General features: G+C 53.5%; 3 protein-coding genes across 14 annotated transcripts in view; 1 reads left to right on the plus strand and 2 right to left on the minus strand.

The window, feature by feature from the left end:
• KHDC4 (KH domain containing 4, pre-mRNA splicing factor) overlaps positions 1–3,005 on the minus strand; it is a 21,874-nt gene extending 18,869 nt beyond the window's left edge. For both annotated transcript variants that reach the window (XM_019662667.1, XM_019662666.1), the window contains exons 1-2: positions 2,220–3,005; positions 1,799–1,878 (exon numbers count right to left, since the gene is read on the minus strand). In XM_019662667.1, the coding sequence (XP_019518212.1) occupies positions 1,799–1,833 (35 nt within the window). In that variant the 5' untranslated portion in view covers positions 1,834–1,878; positions 2,220–3,005. The remainder of the gene's footprint in view (positions 1–1,798; positions 1,879–2,219) is intronic.
• Positions 3,006–4,780: 1,775 nt separating this feature from the next.
• On the plus strand, positions 4,781–6,039 carry LOC109393393 (relaxin-3 receptor 2-like). The gene has a single exon (XM_019662523.1). The coding sequence runs from the start codon at positions 4,967–4,969 to the stop codon at positions 6,026–6,028; it is 1,062 nt and encodes a 353-aa protein (XP_019518068.1). The 5' UTR covers positions 4,781–4,966; the 3' UTR covers positions 6,029–6,039.
• A 3,069-nt stretch (positions 6,040–9,108) lies between these two features.
• ARHGEF2 (Rho/Rac guanine nucleotide exchange factor 2) overlaps positions 9,109–18,941 on the minus strand; it is a 42,832-nt gene continuing 32,999 nt past the window's right edge. For 9 of the 11 annotated variants that reach the window (XM_019662602.1, XM_019662605.1, XM_019662609.1 and 6 more), the window contains 14 exons: positions 18,801–18,926; positions 18,376–18,493; positions 17,955–18,203; positions 16,329–16,405; positions 15,770–15,939; positions 14,310–14,377; positions 12,981–13,181; positions 12,569–12,679; positions 12,374–12,441; positions 12,205–12,240; positions 11,940–11,990; positions 11,262–11,705; positions 10,817–11,000; positions 9,109–10,217 (listed from right to left, as the gene is read on the minus strand). In XM_019662602.1, the coding sequence (XP_019518147.1) occupies positions 10,144–10,217; positions 10,817–11,000; positions 11,262–11,705; positions 11,940–11,990; positions 12,205–12,240; positions 12,374–12,441; positions 12,569–12,679; positions 12,981–13,181; positions 14,310–14,377; positions 15,770–15,939; positions 16,329–16,405; positions 17,955–18,203; positions 18,376–18,493; positions 18,801–18,926 (1,977 nt within the window). In that variant the 3' untranslated portion in view covers positions 9,109–10,143. The remainder of the gene's footprint in view (positions 10,218–10,816; positions 11,001–11,261; positions 11,706–11,939; positions 11,991–12,204; positions 12,241–12,373; positions 12,442–12,568; positions 12,680–12,980; positions 13,182–14,309; positions 14,378–15,769; positions 15,940–16,328; positions 16,406–17,954; positions 18,204–18,375; positions 18,494–18,800; positions 18,927–18,941) is intronic. The other 2 variants (XM_019662603.1, XM_019662611.1) reach the window with 1 other exon arrangement.

The raw sequence follows: 18,941 nt of genomic DNA on the forward strand, positions 1-18,941 counted from the left end.
TGGCTGCACCAATCTGCAGTCCCACCAACAGTGCACCAGGGTTTCCTTTTCTCCACAACCTCGCCAGCACATACCCTTTTTTTTAAATTAAAGTTTATTGGGGTGACAATGGTTAATAAAGTTACATAGGTTTCAAGTGTACAATTCTGTAATACATCTATATATCACATTGTGTGTTCACCATCCAGCGTCAGTTCTCCTTCCATCACCATATATTTGACCTTTTTATATATTTTTATTTTATTTTATGTTTTTAAAGATTTTATTGGGGGAATTGGGGAAGAGGAACAGACAAGGAACAGACAAGTTGCTGTCCTTTTGTTCTTCAGTCGAGTTGTGGAGGACGTTGCTTCACTGGCCCATGTTGGTATTATCATTGTGCTCTTCCCGGGTGAGGCAGTTGGTTGCCTTGCTAGCCATTGTACGGCCGCTCACAGTGGCTCACGGTAGCTCACGCCCGCTGCCGGCCAGCTCCACTGCAACCTACGCAGTTGCCAGCGACTCACAGCAGCCCAGCTCCTGGTCAAGCTGTTGTTCACCATCTTAGCTACTTGGCCAACCCTTGACCTTTTTTTAAAAAGGTACTTTAAATGTACAGTTCAGTGGCTGTAGTGTATTCACAAATTGTGCAGCCATCACCATTATCTAATGCCACATAATTTTCATCACCCCAAAAGCAACCCTGCAGCAATTAACAGTCACTTTCCATTTTCCTCTCCTGCCGCCACCATCAACCACTAATCTACTTCCTGTCTTTACGGATTTGCCTATTCTGGGCATTTCATATAAATGGAATCAGAATATGTGACCTTTTGAGTCTGGCTTCTTTCACTTAGCTTAATGTTTTCAAGGTTCATCCGTGTTCTAGCATGTATCAGAACTTCATTGCTTTTTATGGCCAAATAATATTCCATTGTGTGGATATACAATGAAATTGATGAGTGGGTTTGCAAATCACAGACCCGCAGTGGAACTGTGGAACTGTCTGGCACGGATTAACCCATTGCTGACTGATAAGTCAGCAGTTACAAACCAGGAGACAGGGTACAGCTCTGGGGGCCCTGTTAGCAAAATGGGAGAATAGCAGTGCGTTGATTATTCTTCAGAGCATTAGGAAAAGCACAGTCCCCAGAGACCCAGGTTTCTCTGATGAAGAGGCATAGGGGGAAAAGTGCACTTAATGTAACCTTGTTATAGAAAACCCTTTCTCTTTTTTTTTTTTTTAAAGATTTTTATTGGGGAATTGGGGGAAGGGGAACAGACAAGTTGCTATCCTTTTGTTCTTCAGTCTAGTTGTGGAGGAAGTTGCTTCACTGGCCCAAGTTGNAACCGGGGCCCTCTGGCATCCCAAGCCAGCTCTTAACCAATGCGCCACTCGGCCGGCCCAGAATTTGTTTTTTAAAGGGAGATTACAACAAAACATGACCTCATCCGTTAAGGAAAATATTTATTTCCATTGGAAAAAAGTTTAGAAGTCTATATATTAAAGGTTAATTGTCTCCTTTCATACTTTCGTGTAATTTGTTTCCATCAATAGAAACATTGTGAAATTAAAAAACCAAAGAGCAATAGGAAAGAAAATAACAGCAATACTTCTTCCATCTGTTGGAGATGTCCCAAATTCTGTGATAAAGAGTGTATACACACATACACATACACACACACAAACCTGTAACCAAAGAGCTGCCGTATAAGCTGCTAATCAAACATTTACACACACTCCTGAAGAATGAAAACTATGAAGCTAATGCGAGCCATGTGCCCAGCCCTCCCCAAAGCACAGGACAAGCATACACACCCTGGTCCCACTTTGGTCTTCTCCTCTGTTGTCATGAACCTCCCTCGAGTTGACACTGCAGCCCCACTAAGCCGGCTGATCTAAAAAGGAAACATCCCATTAAAAAGATGATGTGGCAACTGGCTGATTTCAATGACAGGTAGCAGGACAGAGTATCCCCATCCACTGATTCCCCCAAGGCAGGAAGTTCTCGCCGCTATCTGAAACTCCAATTCCCCTGCCCCATACCCTACCCAGGCCAACCCGTTTCTTTACCTTCACTAAGAAGTCTCTGCAGTTAAATTACACCCAGCCTTGACTTTGGAGACTCTGACCCAACTCCACTAACAATGCCTGACTCCTGTCGTCTGTATTTAGCAGTCTTGTTTTTCTGAAACCACAGCCACCCACCAGCTTCCCCAGAGGCCCACCAGCTCCACACCTCGTCTTGCGTCTGTCCTCGAGTCAGCAAGTTCCTACACGTGAGAGGCACGTCATTGATCTCTACTTCGGCAACCACCAGGTCATCCTTGCTTTTATTGCTAGTTAGACCTTTGCCTGGGGCCTGAAGCTACAAAGTGAAGAACCAGGTTAAAAAGTATATAGGATGAAATAGTATCTTCCCATTGACCAATTTACAGCCACCCTTTCCCAAGTCCCGCCACCTCCTTTACCTGCCTGCAAACGCCCTTGGAAACACTCCTTGGTCATTCTTCATGAATAAACTAACAAGGAAACTAAACCTCACTAAAATGACCCTAAGTTCAGTCTGTTTTCGTGAAGGTCATCGTCAGACTTCTCTACTTCTCTTGGTCATGTGTGCATTTTTATGACCACATAATTACAGCAAGTCTGTGGACTGGAAGCTGCAAACTCCAAAAGGAAAGGTGCTTTACAGCTCGACTGGCTGGCTCTGCATGTAGTAAATACACAGTCGAGTCCAAAGCACAACTCACATGTCACATGCATGTGATGGGAAGCGGCCTTGTGCCAACACTATAATCACAACATATCAAAATCAACCAATTCCATCCTTGCAAGATCTCAAAAACCTTTCAAAGGCATCTAATTAACAGTCCACCCCATTACACACCTTGTCTCACTGAAGCCTTCTGGCCACCTTTAAAGGTTATCAGTGTCATCGGACAGAACCTTCGGTGGTGACGTTAAGTGCTCTCTGGCAGTCCAGTATGGGTGTCACTAGTCACATGTCCACTGAGTGCTTGAAATGTGGCTAATGTGACCAAAGAACTAAATTTCTAATTTTATTTTTAATTCAAACTGTGATTTATATATCCACATGTGGCTAGTGACTACTGGACTGGACCACACAAGTATAATATATTACCAATCCCATTACAGATGAGGAAACTGGGGCTCATCTATCAAAGCTACCCAACCAGAAACGGGGGATTCTGGGTTTTAAACCTAGGTATTCTGATTCTAAGTCCAGCATTTATGCACCATGCTGCCTCTTGCTGAGTTCATTTACCATTTCAAAGATTACTTTTTAGAGAAAAATGAGTCTAAACAATTAACATCAGTATTAAGAATTTTAATATTCAAGCAGCATTCCATCTTCATCGGTGTCCTTTTATTATTTCCTCATAGACCTAAGAAATGGACAATTGAGTCACACAATCTTTGCAAACCATAAAAATACGACGAGTAATAAACTTGCAATTCACTAAACGTTCACAGCGATTCTGCACAATATGAGTATTTCAGCATCCAGAGAGGTTATGGCCTACTGATAAACATTCGGCTGTTACCTACTGCTAAACCAGAGGGCTCACAAAGAATTTCATTTTCTGTTTTCCCCCAGCTTTACCTAAGCATAATTAAAAACTGAAAATTGTATACACTTAAGATGTACAACTTGATGCTACACATTGAAATAATCACCACAAACATGCCAATGAACATATCCATCACTTCACATGAATTGCACTTTCAAAAATACAGAACTCATCTCTTCACAGGTACCAAGGAAGGCAAATCTTAATTTAAGCCAAAACAATTTTTATTTTCAAATTATAAATACAATGGGATAGGCTGCTTTGGAAGACACCGAATTCTACAACTCTAGAGGCTTTCCAGCAAAAGCTGAACACCCCATCGTCCGAGGTGAGTCTGAAGTAGACATACCATCTACAGGCCTTGCACAACTTCCCATTCATGAGCCTGATGCTCCTCCTTTGTAAACTAGTGACAATCATCCACTCCATAGAATTGTAGGGATTTTTTTTAAGTGCAAAGTTTGCATTCTAGGAACACAGAGCCACTATGCTCCTTGTCCTGTAGGACGATTCCTGCATTCGATGGCAAAGTACGTAAAAGGCTTCAAAGTTCAGATCCATCCTAGTGCTAAGATTCTAATTAGACCAAGGGTTTTATAAAATGACCAAATAATTTCCTCAATTGTGCGAAAACAAAACCACCCATACGTGAATTAGTCATTTATTTCATGTGTAATTGCACTTCAGTTAGGCAGTCATTACAAAGTTGGGTCTACAGATTCTAATTACAGACATTTTAAACCTCACTTGCTTTACTTCAACTTCTCTCTTTTGACGTTAGGGAAATTGCAAATATATCAAAAAACATATTACACCATGACTTTACATCAGCAGTTCTCAACCTGTAGGTCGCGACCCCTTTCACAGGGGTTGCCTAAGACCATCAGAAAACAAAAAGATATTTACATTACGATTCATAACAGTAGCAAAATTACAGTTATAGAGTAGCAACGAAAATAATTTTATGGTTGGGGGTCACCACANCGGGGTCTTCTCTGGCCCTCTCGATGGAGCTGAGGCTTGGGGTTGCTCTTCATAGTGGGGTAATTCCCCCTCTGCTCCTCCCTCTGCCCCAGAGCGCCCTACACACACACACACACACACACACACACACACACACACACACACACACCAGCTTGGGCCCCCCCCGGGTCCCCCCCTTGCTCCACCCACCAGTCATCATGACCAACAGGGAGGGGCAGATTGTCCCATCCACACCCCGCCAGTGCAGGTGTGGGTGTGGGCTGGGGCTCCCAGCAGCCAGAGGCCCCGAGAAGCCAGAAGCGAGAAGCGAGAAGCGAAGCAAGAGAAGCACTGGAGTCTGTAGCCTCCTGCTGAGATCCCCAAGTGGCCCCTGCTGCACAGCACCGCGGACCTCTGATGCCCTGAGATGCCCACACCCAACACCTCCGCACCCCTGCCAGCGTTATGGAGCAACGGCTCTGCGGGCAGCGTGCTGAGCGTGGATGACGCCGCCATGCCTGTGGAATTCCTCGTCCTGAGGGTTGGGGTTGCCCTGACCTATGGGCTCGTGGGGGCCGTGGGCTTGCTGGGGAATTTGGCTGTGCTGTGGGTGCTGGGTAACTGCACTCGGCGAGCCCCCGGTCCACCGTCTGACACTTTTGTCTTCAACCTGGCTCTGGCAGACCTGGGGCTGGCACTCACGCTCCCGTTCTGGGCAGTCGAGTCAGCACTGGACTTCCGCTGGCCCTTTGGCAGTGCCCTCTGCAAGACGGTCCTGACGGCCACTGTCCTCAACATCTATGCCAGCATCTTCCTCATCACGGCGCTGAGTGTCGCCCGGTACTGGGTGGTGACCATGGCCGCAGGGCCAGGCACCCACCTCTCGCTCTTCTGGGCCCGTGTGGCCACGCTGGTAGTGTGGGTGGCAGCCGCCCTGGTGACGGTGCCCACGGCCATCTTTGGGGCCGAGGGGGAGCTGTGGGGTGCACGCCTGTGCCTGCTGCGCTTCCCCAGCAGGTACTGGCTGGGGGCCTACCAGCTGCAGAGGGTGGTCCTGGCCTTCGTGGTGCCCCTGGGCATCACCACCACCAGCTATCTGCTGCTGCTGGCCTTCCTGCGCCGGCGGCAACGGCGCCGGCAAGACAGCAGGGCCGTGGCCCGCTCTGTCCGCATCCTGGTGGCCTCCTTCTTCCTCTGCTGGTTCCCCAACCATGTGGTCACTTTCTGGGGTGTCCTGGTGAAGTTTGACCTGGTGCCCTGGGACAGCACTTTCTACACCATTCACACCTACGTCTTCCCAGTCACCACCTGCCTGGCACACAGCAACAGCTGCCTGAACCCAGTGCTGTACTGTCTCCTGCGGCGGGAGTCCCGGCGGGCCCTGGCGCACACCTTCCGAGACCTACGCGCGTGGCTGTGGCCCCGGGGCTGGGCGGAGCAGGTGGCCATGAAGGAGGTGGGCAGGCTGCGGGCGCAGAGCGCTAGCTAGGACAGCGGCCCTTCTACCATGCTTGCCAATTGGGACACAGGCACCCCTGCCTGAAGGTGCGAGCTGGCCGGCTGCCTCTGCCTGGGGCCCACCAGGGCACCACCCCAGGAGAGAGGCTGGCCCCTACCAGGCGCCATCCCTCCGGAGGCTGATCTTTGATCCCACTCTGGGTGTGGTGGAATGGGGGAGGCCCCGGCCAGCTCAGGCTGGCATGACAAAGCTTAAGTCCCCGTTTGAGGGGGGGGCCTAAGAATAAACCTGTGTGTAAGTCACAAATTGTCTTGACCTTCTGTCCCAGTGCCACCTCCAGTTCAGCGCAGACAAAAGCGGTCTTTTGCCCCACCTCTGTCTCCTGTGAGAATTCCCAGGACGTTTTCCCTGGGAGCTCTATCTAGGCTTGTGGATCAGAGGGCAGTGCCTATCTCCCTCTGCCTGGCCCTCCCTTTCCCACCCCTCCCCTCACACCGGGTGTGCCCTTGTCCTCCTCTGGTGCCAAGGCCAAAACCGCCCTCCTCCCCAGACACCCCCACCTTCTTGCCCTCTCAGTGGTGCCTGCAAAAGCTATAGCTCCCCAGCAGGGAGATGCCACCTGTGGGGTCTTGCTGAAGCCCTGGCACCAGCCCAGCCGGAGTGTAAATCCAGGTGCTGGCTGAGTCCCTGTGGGTCTCTCCTTAAATCAGTTCGGAGGGAGAAGTGAAGATGATGACAAACAAGGCTGTGGGTAGGTGGGGCTTAGGCAGGTGAGAAATGTGGAAAGGGGTTGGGAGGAGGCTGAAGGTGGGGGAAGTGGGAGGCTCGGAGAGGGGTGCCAGTCTCCTCGCTACCCCAGGGCCTGCGGTCACAGCCCGGGGTTCATAGGCCATCTCCCACACTAACCGGCTGAGGAAACCGAGTTAATTCTCCACACCTGTTTTCTCATCTAAGTAACGGGCTGTTGCCCTAAATAAGAGTGTTAGGTGTTATCCTTACATTTTGTGTAAAATGGAGGCAGACAGAAGGAAAAGAAAGAAATGAGGGGGCAGCTGGGAAGGCCAGAGGCGCATCTGGAATGAATCGTGTGCTCTGGAGTAAAATCCAGGTTTTACAAAACTCAGAGAGGAGTTGGCCCCTCCAGCCCCTTAAAGGTGTTCTTCAGGGCAGGGGTTCCCCTTTGGTTTCCAGATCCAGGCCCAAGACACAGCAGTGACCAAGGTTAGCCTTCAGAAGGGACTTTCTAGGGGGAAGCCCCTGCAAAGGGGGGAGGTGGCAGAGGGAAGATGGGGTGGAGCTCCCACTTCCATCGTCCCCAACCCCCCAAGCTCTGGGGCAGCGCCTGAGCGTGGAGCCCCTTGGGAGGGAGGTCCGGAGGCCTCCTGCGCCGACTTCATCCAGTTGCTGAGAAGAGGCTCTACACAGCTGCCCAATTTGCACCATATTAAGCAACGTTAAAAAGATTTAATTAGCCTCTTGATGTTTAATTTCCTCTTTTCGATAATGTTTAAACTGGTTCCAAAACTGCAGGTCTGTTCCCAGCCAGCTCAGGATGGGAAATGCTTACCCGCCGGAATACCCTTTTGCTGCCCCCGCGGCTCCTATGGGGGCCAGTTTAATGGGACCCAGCGGTCAATATTGATGTTTAAACAGGTCCGGGCCACAGACGATTGAATGCACATAAGCCTATCCTTGGAAGGGGTGGAGAGGAAGGAGGACCACAGGGGACGGACGCGCGATGGACAGCTGGGCAGCTCCTCTCGGGTGGAAAGGCATCTGCGTGGCCGGAAGCCAGAGCATTGAAACCGCGGGAGGGACTGTTAAGACTGAATTTCCCTGAAAATGGGACCAGGGAGGGGGCTTAGAACGGAATGGTAAAAGGTGTGACAGGGACTAATCTCTCAGACCAGCCACACCAGAGCAAGTGTTTCCAAGGATGGGGAGGGGATTTTGGTCAGCAGTGACCGGAGGGGCAGTGCTGCGGGGAACAGAGCCACGGGCTCTTCCAACATGCTCTGGTCCTGACCAGCATCCTTCACGGGGTCCCTGTGGACAGTGGGAGGAGACTGCGTCCCCCTTCCGGGGGTCTTTGGATGCTGTCTGACCCCCACTGGCCTTCCTCCTCCTCGCCACCTTCACAGGCCTGGGTCTGAGCCACTGCATGTGAAACCTGGAGCTCTGGCACTTCTAGACCGAGCCACTGAGGGGGCAGAGGGGACAGCTAGGGGGACTGGCCCCTTGCTGGCTCACCTACGCCGGCCTGATAGCCTTTCTGCACCTAGGTTTCCACGCCTATAAAGTGAGAGCAATTCCCACCACAGACTGAGAAAGCACCTTGTAAAGGCCAGATGCTGGTGGGAGGCTGGAGATGCTGGCTGCCCCCCCACCTTGGGATTCCAAGTCCTCTTTGTAGCTGAGGTCTTGAGCCCCACTTCTCTCATCTCACCCAAGGGGCTCCCATGGTCGCATGTGCTCTACCCCAGCATTTCTACAACTCGAGACTCGCTCCCCTCCCTGCACAGCCCCAGAGCTCTGTAGGGGCCAGAAGCAGGAAGTAAAATGAGCCAAAAAACGAGAACTGAAATCACCCTAACCTCACTGCCTCTCAGAGCCTAAGAGCAGCAACTCTGGGTGGGGAACCATCTTGACGAGGTTACCCCCAGGGCTCTGACACTGAAGAACCAGGGCAGAGTGGGCACTGACCTTGAAAACCCATGACCCTGGGAGGAGGCTCGGAGGACTGTGCCAAAAGGGGAGGGGACAGGAGGCTGTGGGGCTTCTGAGCATGGCATGCAAATGAGATGAAAACAAGTTTTCTAATACTGAAATCGCCAACAGCCACCAGAACCTGGCCAAGGAGCCCTTCGTTTTAGTCCTTGTCTGTGAATATCAACAACGACACCAAAAAAGGTTTGCAATGGTTTCTATTGTTAGGGCCCCGTCTTCAGGGAGGCTGGCTGGCTGTGAGAGGAAAAGGCTCCTGCCGGAGGAACACAGGTCACCACCGGGCTCAAGCCCCCTCAGAACCGGCAGACATTTCAGACAGGGCACTTCATGGGGTTCCAGGTCTTTAATTTTCTCTGCTTTATGCTTTTCTTTTTTCGTCTTCATTTTTTTTTTTTTTTTTTTTTTTTTACAATCAAATTGGCAGAAAAAGGTTTGGGGCTGGTGGGCACTGGGGGCCCATTAAAAAATCCCCCAAGTTCAGGCTGAGGTTTCAGGTCATGGTTGCTGAGGTGAGGGTGAAGTTAGGGTTTGCAGAGGTTTCCCAACTCACCCTGGAACTTTGTTTGCTAGTGGCTGGGGAAGAGGTCAGACTAGGTCCCCCATTACTATAGATGAGGGGGAAGAAGTCATAGCTCCCCCTGCCCCTCAAGTTCTTCAGGGATTTGGAGATAGAAGGCTGCAATTTCTAATTGCCTACAATCTTCTCTTAAAAATATAAAACACGTGCAGTTGGCTTTGGTACAAAAAAAAGAAAACAATAACAAAAAGACATTCTGGTCCCTGTGGGTTTTCCCTTCAACCCCCAACAGACCATTATGGCCACCTCAACCTCGATTCTATCACCTCCAGGAAGCCAGGTTATCTCCCTGGGGTTCCACGGAGGACGGACAGTAGGAGACCAGCAGTGAAAGGTTGAGGGGAGAAGGAGAGGGACCTGGCCCTGCCCACAGCCCTTCTGGAAGGGTCCTGTGGCTGCAGCCTCCCTTCCAAGAGGGTGTTGCTGGCAGGTGTCAGGGCTAGAACCCAGCGGCCGCATGGTTAAGCCTGAATAAACCCCAGTAGTGTTCAAGGACAGGGCCCCCCTGATCCCTATGGCTTGGTTCCCAAGTCCCTGGTCCTCTAAATCTCCCCTCTCCCTCCATAGGTAATAAACAATAAATAAATAAATTTTCCTAAAGTAGAGGGGAGAAGGCATGAAAGCTTGGCATCTGTGGTGTCGCTTCTGGATGCCACCAGGGGGCACTGCGGCCTAATTCCCCCAGCTTCCTAAATGGCCCCAGGTATGCAAGGATCCCAAGAGCTGGCAAGAACAGTCAGCAGTTCTTTCAAAAGTTCCCTGGTCACCGGCAGGTTGCAGTCCCCACGGTCTGCCTCCCTCAGTAATGTTCTTCGGTGGCACAGGGAGTGGGGGGAGGCCCTTAGCTCTCGGAAGCTACAGGCTCCCCATCGCGGCTCTCCGTCTCCTCTGGGATGTCCTGCATCCGGGTGAAATCTGAGGGGGACGGGGCAAAGTTAGTGGGTGAGCAACGGCACCCCTACACACGTGCCTCCCCCACTTGGGCTGTGAGGAGTGGCGAGGTCTGTGAATCCCTGGGTGAGGGAAAAACCTCCGTGGGAGTAAGGAATGTGCCCACACCTAGTTAACTCTGTACGCCCTGTAAGTATACGAAGATACAGTTTGAGTCATGAAATACAAACTATTTTAAGATTACAAGATGGTGTTACAGTAGCTTTTGGCTGTTTTGTATTTCCTGAACCAACTGTAAGAACTTGGAGGTCTTTGACATTTTTTTTTTCGTACTTAAAAAAAAAATCCGTTTCTACTTGAAAAGGTTGGGAATCACCGACTTGTTGTTGAAGGAGTGGCCCCTACATTCTTGGCTTCCTGGAGTTTCACCATCAGCCAAAAGAGGAAGTCCTTCGAGTCCCTCTCGAGAGTGACTGTAGGCCTCAGTGGTTAGTTAGGGACCTTCCTGCTCGGCTCTGGGGGTCCTGTGCTCCAGGACGCAGACTCCCTTTGGAAGCCACAGCCCCAGGGTCTGAACCCAGGTTGCACCCCACTTCTCTGCCACATTTTGGCCGGGGTCTCACCTCGTGGACTGTGGGGCGGAGACAGACGGCTGCCACCTTCCTCCTCGCTGCCCGTGTCCGGGTCACTGCTGTCTTGCAGCCGCTCGTCAGGGCTGCCCAGCTCCTGCCTCTCTCGGTCCTCAAAGGGTCGATGGACAGAGCGAATCGTCATAGGCAAGTCCAGGCGGTCGAGGCCTCGGCTGGGCTGCAGCCGGCATGCAGGAAAGGCGGGCGGCCCCGCGATGAGCAGGGAGCAGACTGCGGCCCCGCTCAGCCAGGGGCAGTGCCCTGCTGGCCCCCACACTGACTCTCCCAGCAGAGCCCGGTGCCTGACCTCTGCGCCCACCCAAATCCTGCGGTCCTCCAGCCACTACCCTAAGAGCCTGTGAGCCCACCGCTCAAATTCCCAGCTTCTCTCCTGGACCCTGCTGTCCCCCCAGGTCAGTGCTACTCCCGCCTTCCTTACCTGTGGGGGCGTGAAACTCAAGTACAGTGCGTCGCCCGCAGGGAGGCTCCGACGCCGGGGATCCAATGGCCTGCGGGCCCAGGGGGACTCAGTGGGGAGGGGCTCGGTCTGGCCCAGGGCGGCCAGCTGCCTACGGGCCTCCTCAGCCTCCCGCTCCAGCAGGGTGCGGGCCTGCTCACTCTCCCGGAGCCGGGCCTCCAGGTTGCCAGCCTCGGCCGCTCGCTCCTCGCCCAGCCTCCGGCAGCGTCTCAGCTCCTCCTGCAGCAGCCCGTGCTGCCTCTGCAGCAGGGCCAGTTCCGTGGCCGGCTTGTCAGGAGCCACAGGGGCGGGCCCGGCCCTGCCAGCCTCCCCCTCCCGAGAGTTGGCTCGGGTCAGCTTTTCCCGTCGCTCGGGGCCCTCAGGGAACCGGGCTTCCATCAAAGTGTCCTGCTGGGCCACAGCCGCCTGGGGTAGAATGGGGACAGATGGCTGTATCAGAACCCCCCCCCCTTTCTTCTGCCCCTCACCTCACTCCCAGGGGCCAGGACATGATTGCTGGAGAGTCGCAACTGGGAGAAGGCTTTGGAAGGCCTGCTAGGATGGTTCTGCACGCCTGGGCAGGTAGCTCTGCTCTGGTGCCACCGCCTCTCCCCCCCTCCCCCACCGCCCCGCCCCGTTCTAGTACCCCACCCTACTGACCTGTAGGCCGTGCAGAAGTCCATAGAGATTGACCAATCGCTGCAACACTTCCTGAAGACAGAGGAGAGGGTGGGAACAGAGCCTGAGCTTCAGGGTGGGAGGACTGCCCAGAAGCTGAATTCGTGTGGGCGTGGCAACAGCAAGACTCCAGAAACTGTGAGGGGGAGACTGTCCCTCACACCCCTCTAAACCGAGCTCCAATTCCTCAGACTGGGAGTAGCCTCTCCTCAGTCTCCTGTACCATACCACCAAGTTCCCTTCTCACCTCCTGCGGAGACCTCAGCTGATTTCCATTTCGATCCTGCAGAAATGGTCAAGGATGGGGGGGGTCAGCAGACACAGAGCACCTGACATCTCTGTGCCAGGGATCTGTAGGCCGGCTGGCCGGCCCTTCCCACCCTCTAGCCCAGTCCGGACACCTCCTGAGGACCCACCTTCTGGCTGGAGTCTGAGTCGGCCCTGCAGAGTTCTATGGAGCCGTTGAAGGTTCTGGCCTCACCATCTGTTGAGAGGGGCAAGGATGGGCCAAGCTCACATCCCCAGGACCCTGACACCCCCCAGGCCCCCGGTGCCACCCCATGCTCCGTAGCCCCTCCACCCACTACCTTGGTCCCCTGCCTGGCACTCACTGGCAGTGATCCCAGGACTTGTGTTACCACCACGCTCTGCTTCCATGGGCAGGGCTGGTTCCCGGAGCAGCTCCACTGCAGGCCCCACCAGCAGGTCTCTCAGGCTTTCCACTGAAGGGTAAGAGGGAGAGGTGAGGTCAGGAGCAGAGCAGGACCCTGCGGGGAGTGACCGCACGGGCGTCGGACGAGGCAAAGGTCAGTAAGGGTGCCCAGGGCAGCACAGTGTACGCAGGACGAGAGGCATCCCAGTCGGAAGGACCAGTCTCCCCTGCCTTCCCCGGCACCCAGCAGGCGGAGCAGGGAGTTGATGAGCCACGGCACTGACATCCCCCGGGTCTGTGCATATCCAGGTCTACCCACGTGTCCACAGTCTGTGACCATGAGCCCGGGCTCTCCCCTAGGCGTCCCTCACCCTCGCGGATGGCATCCATCAGCAGCCGCTCGCCACGAGGGGCCTCGAGGGACTCAGAGCGGAACAGGCCCCTGGGCAGGGTGGGCAGGGCCAACCCACTGCCGCCGTCCTCTTCCACCTGGAAATGGGTCATCTCGGCAAACAGCCCGACCTTCTCTCGCAGCAGCTCTGCCAGCGCCCGGTCTTTCTGCTGGAGCTCCACTGTAGAAAAGCACAGGTGAGCACACGGGAGGGCCCAGGGCACCCGGGAGAGCCAGCGGGGGACGCGCAGCCCCGGGGGTCAGGGACCGGGCTTGGCAGAGGGGCAGGACCTAATTTTGATCTTTGGCATTTAGGAAAAAGGAAAAAAACTTTTTTGGGGAAAAGTTAACATCTGCGCTTTTGTTCTAAAAACAAAAGTAAAATAGATCGAGGGCAGGGACTGCGGGTTGTCCAGCAGTTTTCATTCTCCCCCATCTCCTTTTAGTTAGGGACCATGTACAGTCATGGGGCACACGGCTGCCTAGTTAAGACTACATTTCTCAGCCTGACTTGCAGTTAGACATTACACGTGACTAACTTCGGGCCAACAGATAGGAGTGTCTTCCAGATGGGCCCTTAAAAGAAATGGGTATACACGCTCCTTGTTCCTGCATGCCTCCCTGCTGGCTGGGATGCAGATGTGAAAGCTGGAGCTGCAATAGTCACTTTGGACCCAGAGGCGGGGAATCTGCCCATTGAAGGTGGCAGAGCGGCACCACTCCTCTGCACTTCCCCTTTCTAGGCTGGTATGTGGAGAGAAATAATCTACCTTAGTTAGGCAGCTGATTTCTGTTGGTCTTTTTGTACAGACCTTAGGTCATACCCTAACTAACAAGGCAGTCATAGTAATACCTTATCTCTCTAGAGCAGCGGTTCTCAACCTTCCCAATGCTGCAACCCCTTAATACAGTTCCTCATGTTGGGGTGACCCCCAACCATAAAATTATTTTCGTTGCTACTTTATAACTGTAATTTTGCTACAAATTACATGAATCGTAATGTATCTTTTTGTTTTCCGATGGTCTTAGGTGACCCCTGTGAAAGGGTTGTTCGACCCCCAAAGGGATCGCGACCCATAGGTTGAGAACCGCTGCTCTAGAGACATCACACACATACGAGTACACACACACTACGTACGACACATACCTATCCCCACTTTACATTGTTTTAAACCTTATTCTTTTCACCTAACGATCTATTTTAGTTATGGCTCTCCATCAGCCCTCATAAAGCCATCTCATTTTTAAAAAACACTTGCGTAGTGGATAGATCATGAAATTAGTCGGCGAACTCTGCGAGTGGCCTTACTCTTGATTCGTCGCAGGTAAGCCTCATCCTCTGTCTCAATCAGGGGGAAGTCCTCTCTGGACGGGCACCTGGAGGGGTAACAGGTTGGGTGGGGGCGAGAGAAGGAACCCAGGTTACAACCAGGAACCAGCCTCCCGCCTCCCAAACACGTTCTGTGCTTCCGGGGTGCGACCCACCGGCCGCAGCCCTGGCTCCCTTCACCCTGAGCGTCCCTTTTCCCTGATCACCTGCATTTATGGGTATGTATGTACCTCTCCTAAGGTCACCTGGAGAGGCGGCACAGTGCAGAGGGACAACTACAGGCTTTGGCGTCAAGCAAACTGGGCTGAAACCCTGGCTCTGCTATTTCCCAGGAGGTCACCTCTATTTCCTCCTCTGAAAAATGGGGACACTAGCTTCCTTACAGGTTTCTTTGGTAGGATTAAATGCAACAATGTAACAGTGCTTTGAACATGGCAGAAGCTCAATAAATCAATTACAACGAATACTATGAATTCTAATTTTCACAATTGCAAATGTGAATACTAGTGACAAAGAGGCCACAATGGATCTACTGTCCGTGGGACACGTACTCTGCATTGTTTTGCCAGAATAGGCAATTTCACAGTTTTGTATGTATTTCTGAAAATTTTTGTTCAAAAGCATAAATTGCAGATGTTTTAAATCCACAGGTTTACATATTATAAAGTGGAAAAGAATCCATTCCCTGAATGAAAAATATACACATTTTAAGAGATGTTATCTATGTATTACTTTCTGAAGTTGAATTGAATTATGGTAGCAATGTGTATAGTATGATGTTCGCTCAAAAGACGGTGTTAATCCAACGAATGCTAGTGTCCGTCATTGCATTACAATTTTAATAGTTTTTTCCGTTCTTAAAATGTGTATCCATTTTTTGGGCACCCTCTGTATATATGGCATCCTAACTGAGTTTCATCTCCCAGAATCCATTTTAAACATTTTACACGCTTTTTGCTTGACTTCTTTTGTCCCAACAGACACACAGTGGACTGCCTGCCTCAAATCTAACGTGTGTCTAACAGAGGCTAAAGATTTGCTACTTGAGCGCACAGAAAAATTTCTTTCCTGCCTCTACGGTATGGAGTTTGTTTATGAGGCTTGCTCCTCTCATCCTCAGTATCAATGCTGTTGTCTTCTTTTTCATTCATTTTTAGAAAATAAAGGTAAACTGCGATACAATCCCACGAATCGCCCCGTGCCCACAGACTAAGATGTTATATGCTGGCTGGCGGCAGCTCAAAGTATTCCTCTGCGGGTCCCCTTACGCTGCATTTGAAAGGTGGCCGGCCTGTCATCGTGTGTATGAGAACACAGATGGCCTTTCCGGCCTTGGGCCCTCTTGTGTCCCCCCAGCCTCTGAACCCTGGGCTCTGCACCCAGGGAGTGCTGTGGCCTGGGCCCAAAGCTGCAGCTACCGAGGCCGCACACACACTCACAGGCGCACACTCTGTTGAATCACACGGATCCACGTGCTCCGGTCATCCCGGGACGCCGTGTGGACCTCGTACATCTCAGGGGGCGCCGCGCTGATCAGAAACATCCCCTTCTCCTGGTTGGCGATGTCCCGGACGATGAGGTTCTGCAGTGACACCACCGAGGGCTTGTCCTGCCAGCCGGGGGAAAGGAGGGTTAAGCCAGGGCATCCTGACCCTTGGCTACTCAGACGATCAAAGGATGGAAGAGTCTGCCTACAGGACAAGAGCCCAGGCTCTGGTGCCAGCCAAAGAGAACCTAGACGCACGGGATCCTGAACTGCTTAATTAACTTTAAGCTTTACTTTTCACATCTGCAAAAAGGGGGTACTAGTGACCTTCCTCACAGGTGTAAAAGGGCCCGCACAGTCAGCGAGTCCTATTTCTTATTTTGGCCACTGTCTTATGGCTGCCATCACAGCCGTTGGACTGGAGGGTCCCAGGGTGCTTTCGGGCTCAGGCAGGAAAGCAAGAAAGGCCTGAAACACTGGCCCGTGCTGAGAAGGGAGGAGGAAGGCCTCACCAGGGCAGGAAAGATGTACTTCTGGTCCTTCTCCTGGAGAAACACCAGCACATCTGTCATCAGCAGCATCAGAACATCTGGCGGGGGACAAACGTGGACAGCAGTCAGCACGGGAGGGTCTGAGCAGCAGTTTCCTCTCCCGAAAGCTGGCCGACCCCAGCTGGGGCTCCGGATTCATTCTTCCTGGCCTCCTCTCTTCCTTCTTGTCGTGCCCTCTACCTGTGCAAACCTCCCACGTCCCCATTCTTACAGCTCAGAAGTGTGATGGGGGGAAAAGAAAAGACACACGTGTTACCAGATAAAACAGCTTCTAGGGCTATCAGAGACCACTTGGGCTACAAGTGCCTTTGAGGAAACTCATCTTTACCCAATTAACCTGGGGTCCACCAAGCCCTGTGATGTCCACCGCTGGGCTCCAGGGGCTCTGCAAACCTCCTGAAGTTGCAGAAGCAACTCTGCGTGTTAATATAACACACGTGTATTTGTGTCTGGGTGAAAGGGTCCACGATCTTTGTGAGTAGAAGGGATTCCCAGAGCAGCAAGGGCCACCCAGTTTCAGCCTTTCAGCTCCAGGGCTAACACCTAACGAACGGAAGGCCTTTCTGGATATTGGACCTGAATTCCCCGGGACCCAGCATATTCCCACTTCTCATTAGTGCTGGGCAGGGAGGGGAGAGGTGGGCTCCTCATCCATGTTGGGCTCCACAGTGGAACAATGCCTTCTGCTTCCACCCCAGCAGGCCCCCTTCACTCTCCTGTCCCCCACCAGCCAGGCCCTCAGCTGCTATGAGGTCCTGCCCTGCGACGAGGAAACAAAGGCCACGTCCACAAAACGCAGAAGTCACGGTCAAGAAGACACACTCACCCTTCGCCCTTGGAGATCTTCCCCAACTGTGGGCACACGGAAGGGGAGGGCTTCTGCTGAACGCTTCAGAAATAAAGCTCTCCGGTCTTACTATTTTTAACACCCCCCCACCACCACCACCCCCCTTATATTCTTAGCTGCTACGTAGGAGGGATGGGAAGGAGAGAAAGGGATGAAAGAAAGTGGCTGGTGAGCACGGCAGCCTCCAGGAGCATGGGGTGGGGATTCCGGCATGGGACAGAGGGTCAGCCAGGCTGCGGACTCGGGCGCTGTGGCGTGCCTGGGTCCCACATTCCTCACCCTGGCCAAGGCCTGCTACTCTCTGGCCCTGATTTGGGTAGGAAAGATCGGGCAATGCAGCCTGGGAAGGCGTGCCCCGCCCCCAACATGCCCTCTCGGCTCTTTCCTGGGTCCCCGCCAGCCCGCGGCCCTTCCCCGTCGTGTTCCCAAGCTCCTGCCCTGGTGGCTGGGGCACCAGTGGGTAGAGCCAATTGCCCCGAGCTTGTCCTCTGGTCCTGCAGTTTCTCCGCCTTCCTCATCAAAATCCTAGCTCTCCGGGCAGGCAAGGACCAAAGAATTGACTAAATATGGAAGTCCTCATGTGGCCCATGAAGTTCAACCCAGACTCCAGGCTTGTGCTGCACCCGAGGCCACACACCCCCCCGCCCTGTCGTCCTGGGTGTCAGGCTGTGTCCAGAGGTCCTAAGGGCTCCCTATACCTGACTGCCACCCCTGCCCGGCCTACCAAGCTGACCACTGACCTTTGAACCGGCCGGTCGCCGTTTTCCAGAGCAGGCAGCCATCATGGATGAGTTTGCGTCGCAGAAGCTCTTCCCGGCCGAAGGGGCCCTTGCTAGGCACCGGCGTCTGGGCGCGGGGGTCCATGCGGTTGTAGATCTCCTGCAGGCGGGCCCCCTTCTCCAGCTCGTGCACGTCCCGGTCCACGTTGGATAGCAGCTCCTTCACCAGCCCCAGAGCCGATGTCAGGTCCTGGCGCTCCTCCTCGACCCCTGGCACGGGGTCGGCACAAGGGTGGCTCAGCCAGTCTCACTCCAGCCCCAAGTCCTGACCCTACCGCCTTCAGAGGCCGCCCAGGGCTCCACCGTGACCCCGCGCCTTCCCTTGGTCACCGCAGGCCTCTCCTCGCCCCAGATGGCCCTCCCTGCCTCGGGCCCCCCTCACCATGGGAGTGCTGCAGGATGCGGCTGATGAGCACCGGGTACTTGGTGATGCGCTGGGTCACCAGCAGGATGCACTCCTGCACCCCATGCCGCTTCAGCACAGCTGAGCGTGTCACTTTCTACAAGGGCAGAGACAGGGTCAGGGCCTGTGAGGGGCCAGCAGGAGGGCGGCTCCGAGAACGCCGGGCCTGGAGCCTCCGCTCCGGGGCTGGCCCTAACTCAGCCGCGGACCTCACACTGGCCTCGGGGAGATCATCTGGGAAACGGGGACCTGCCACAGGCCTGCTGCGAGGACCTCACCCCGCGCTGAAACACTCTTGCTCTGCTGCTATGAGGGGCCCCGTGAGCAGAGCCTGACCGCACGCAGGTGCAGCACGCGAGCGCGGGGAAGGGGGCTGGGCGTGGGTCCTGCGGAGGTCCGCTTACCCGGATGAACTGCTGGAAGCGCTTGTCCCGCGCAAACAGCTCTTTGTAGAGCTTCAGAGCCTTGGTGTGGCGGCTGCAGAACTCCGAGTAGGTCTTCCGCATCTGCTCCGCGCTGGGGCCTGAAAACTGGAAGGCGGGGAG

This window comes from Hipposideros armiger, unplaced genomic scaffold (genome assembly GCF_001890085.2).
Source record: "Hipposideros armiger isolate ML-2016 unplaced genomic scaffold, ASM189008v1 scaffold_378, whole genome shotgun sequence".
In the NCBI taxonomy this organism is placed as follows: domain Eukaryota; kingdom Metazoa; phylum Chordata; class Mammalia; order Chiroptera; family Hipposideridae; genus Hipposideros; species Hipposideros armiger.

Coding starts and splice junctions, on each gene's coding strand:
- LOC109393393 (XM_019662523.1), top strand. CDS start 4,967: ATGCCCACACCCAACACCTCCGCACCCCTGCCAGCGTTATGGAGCAAC.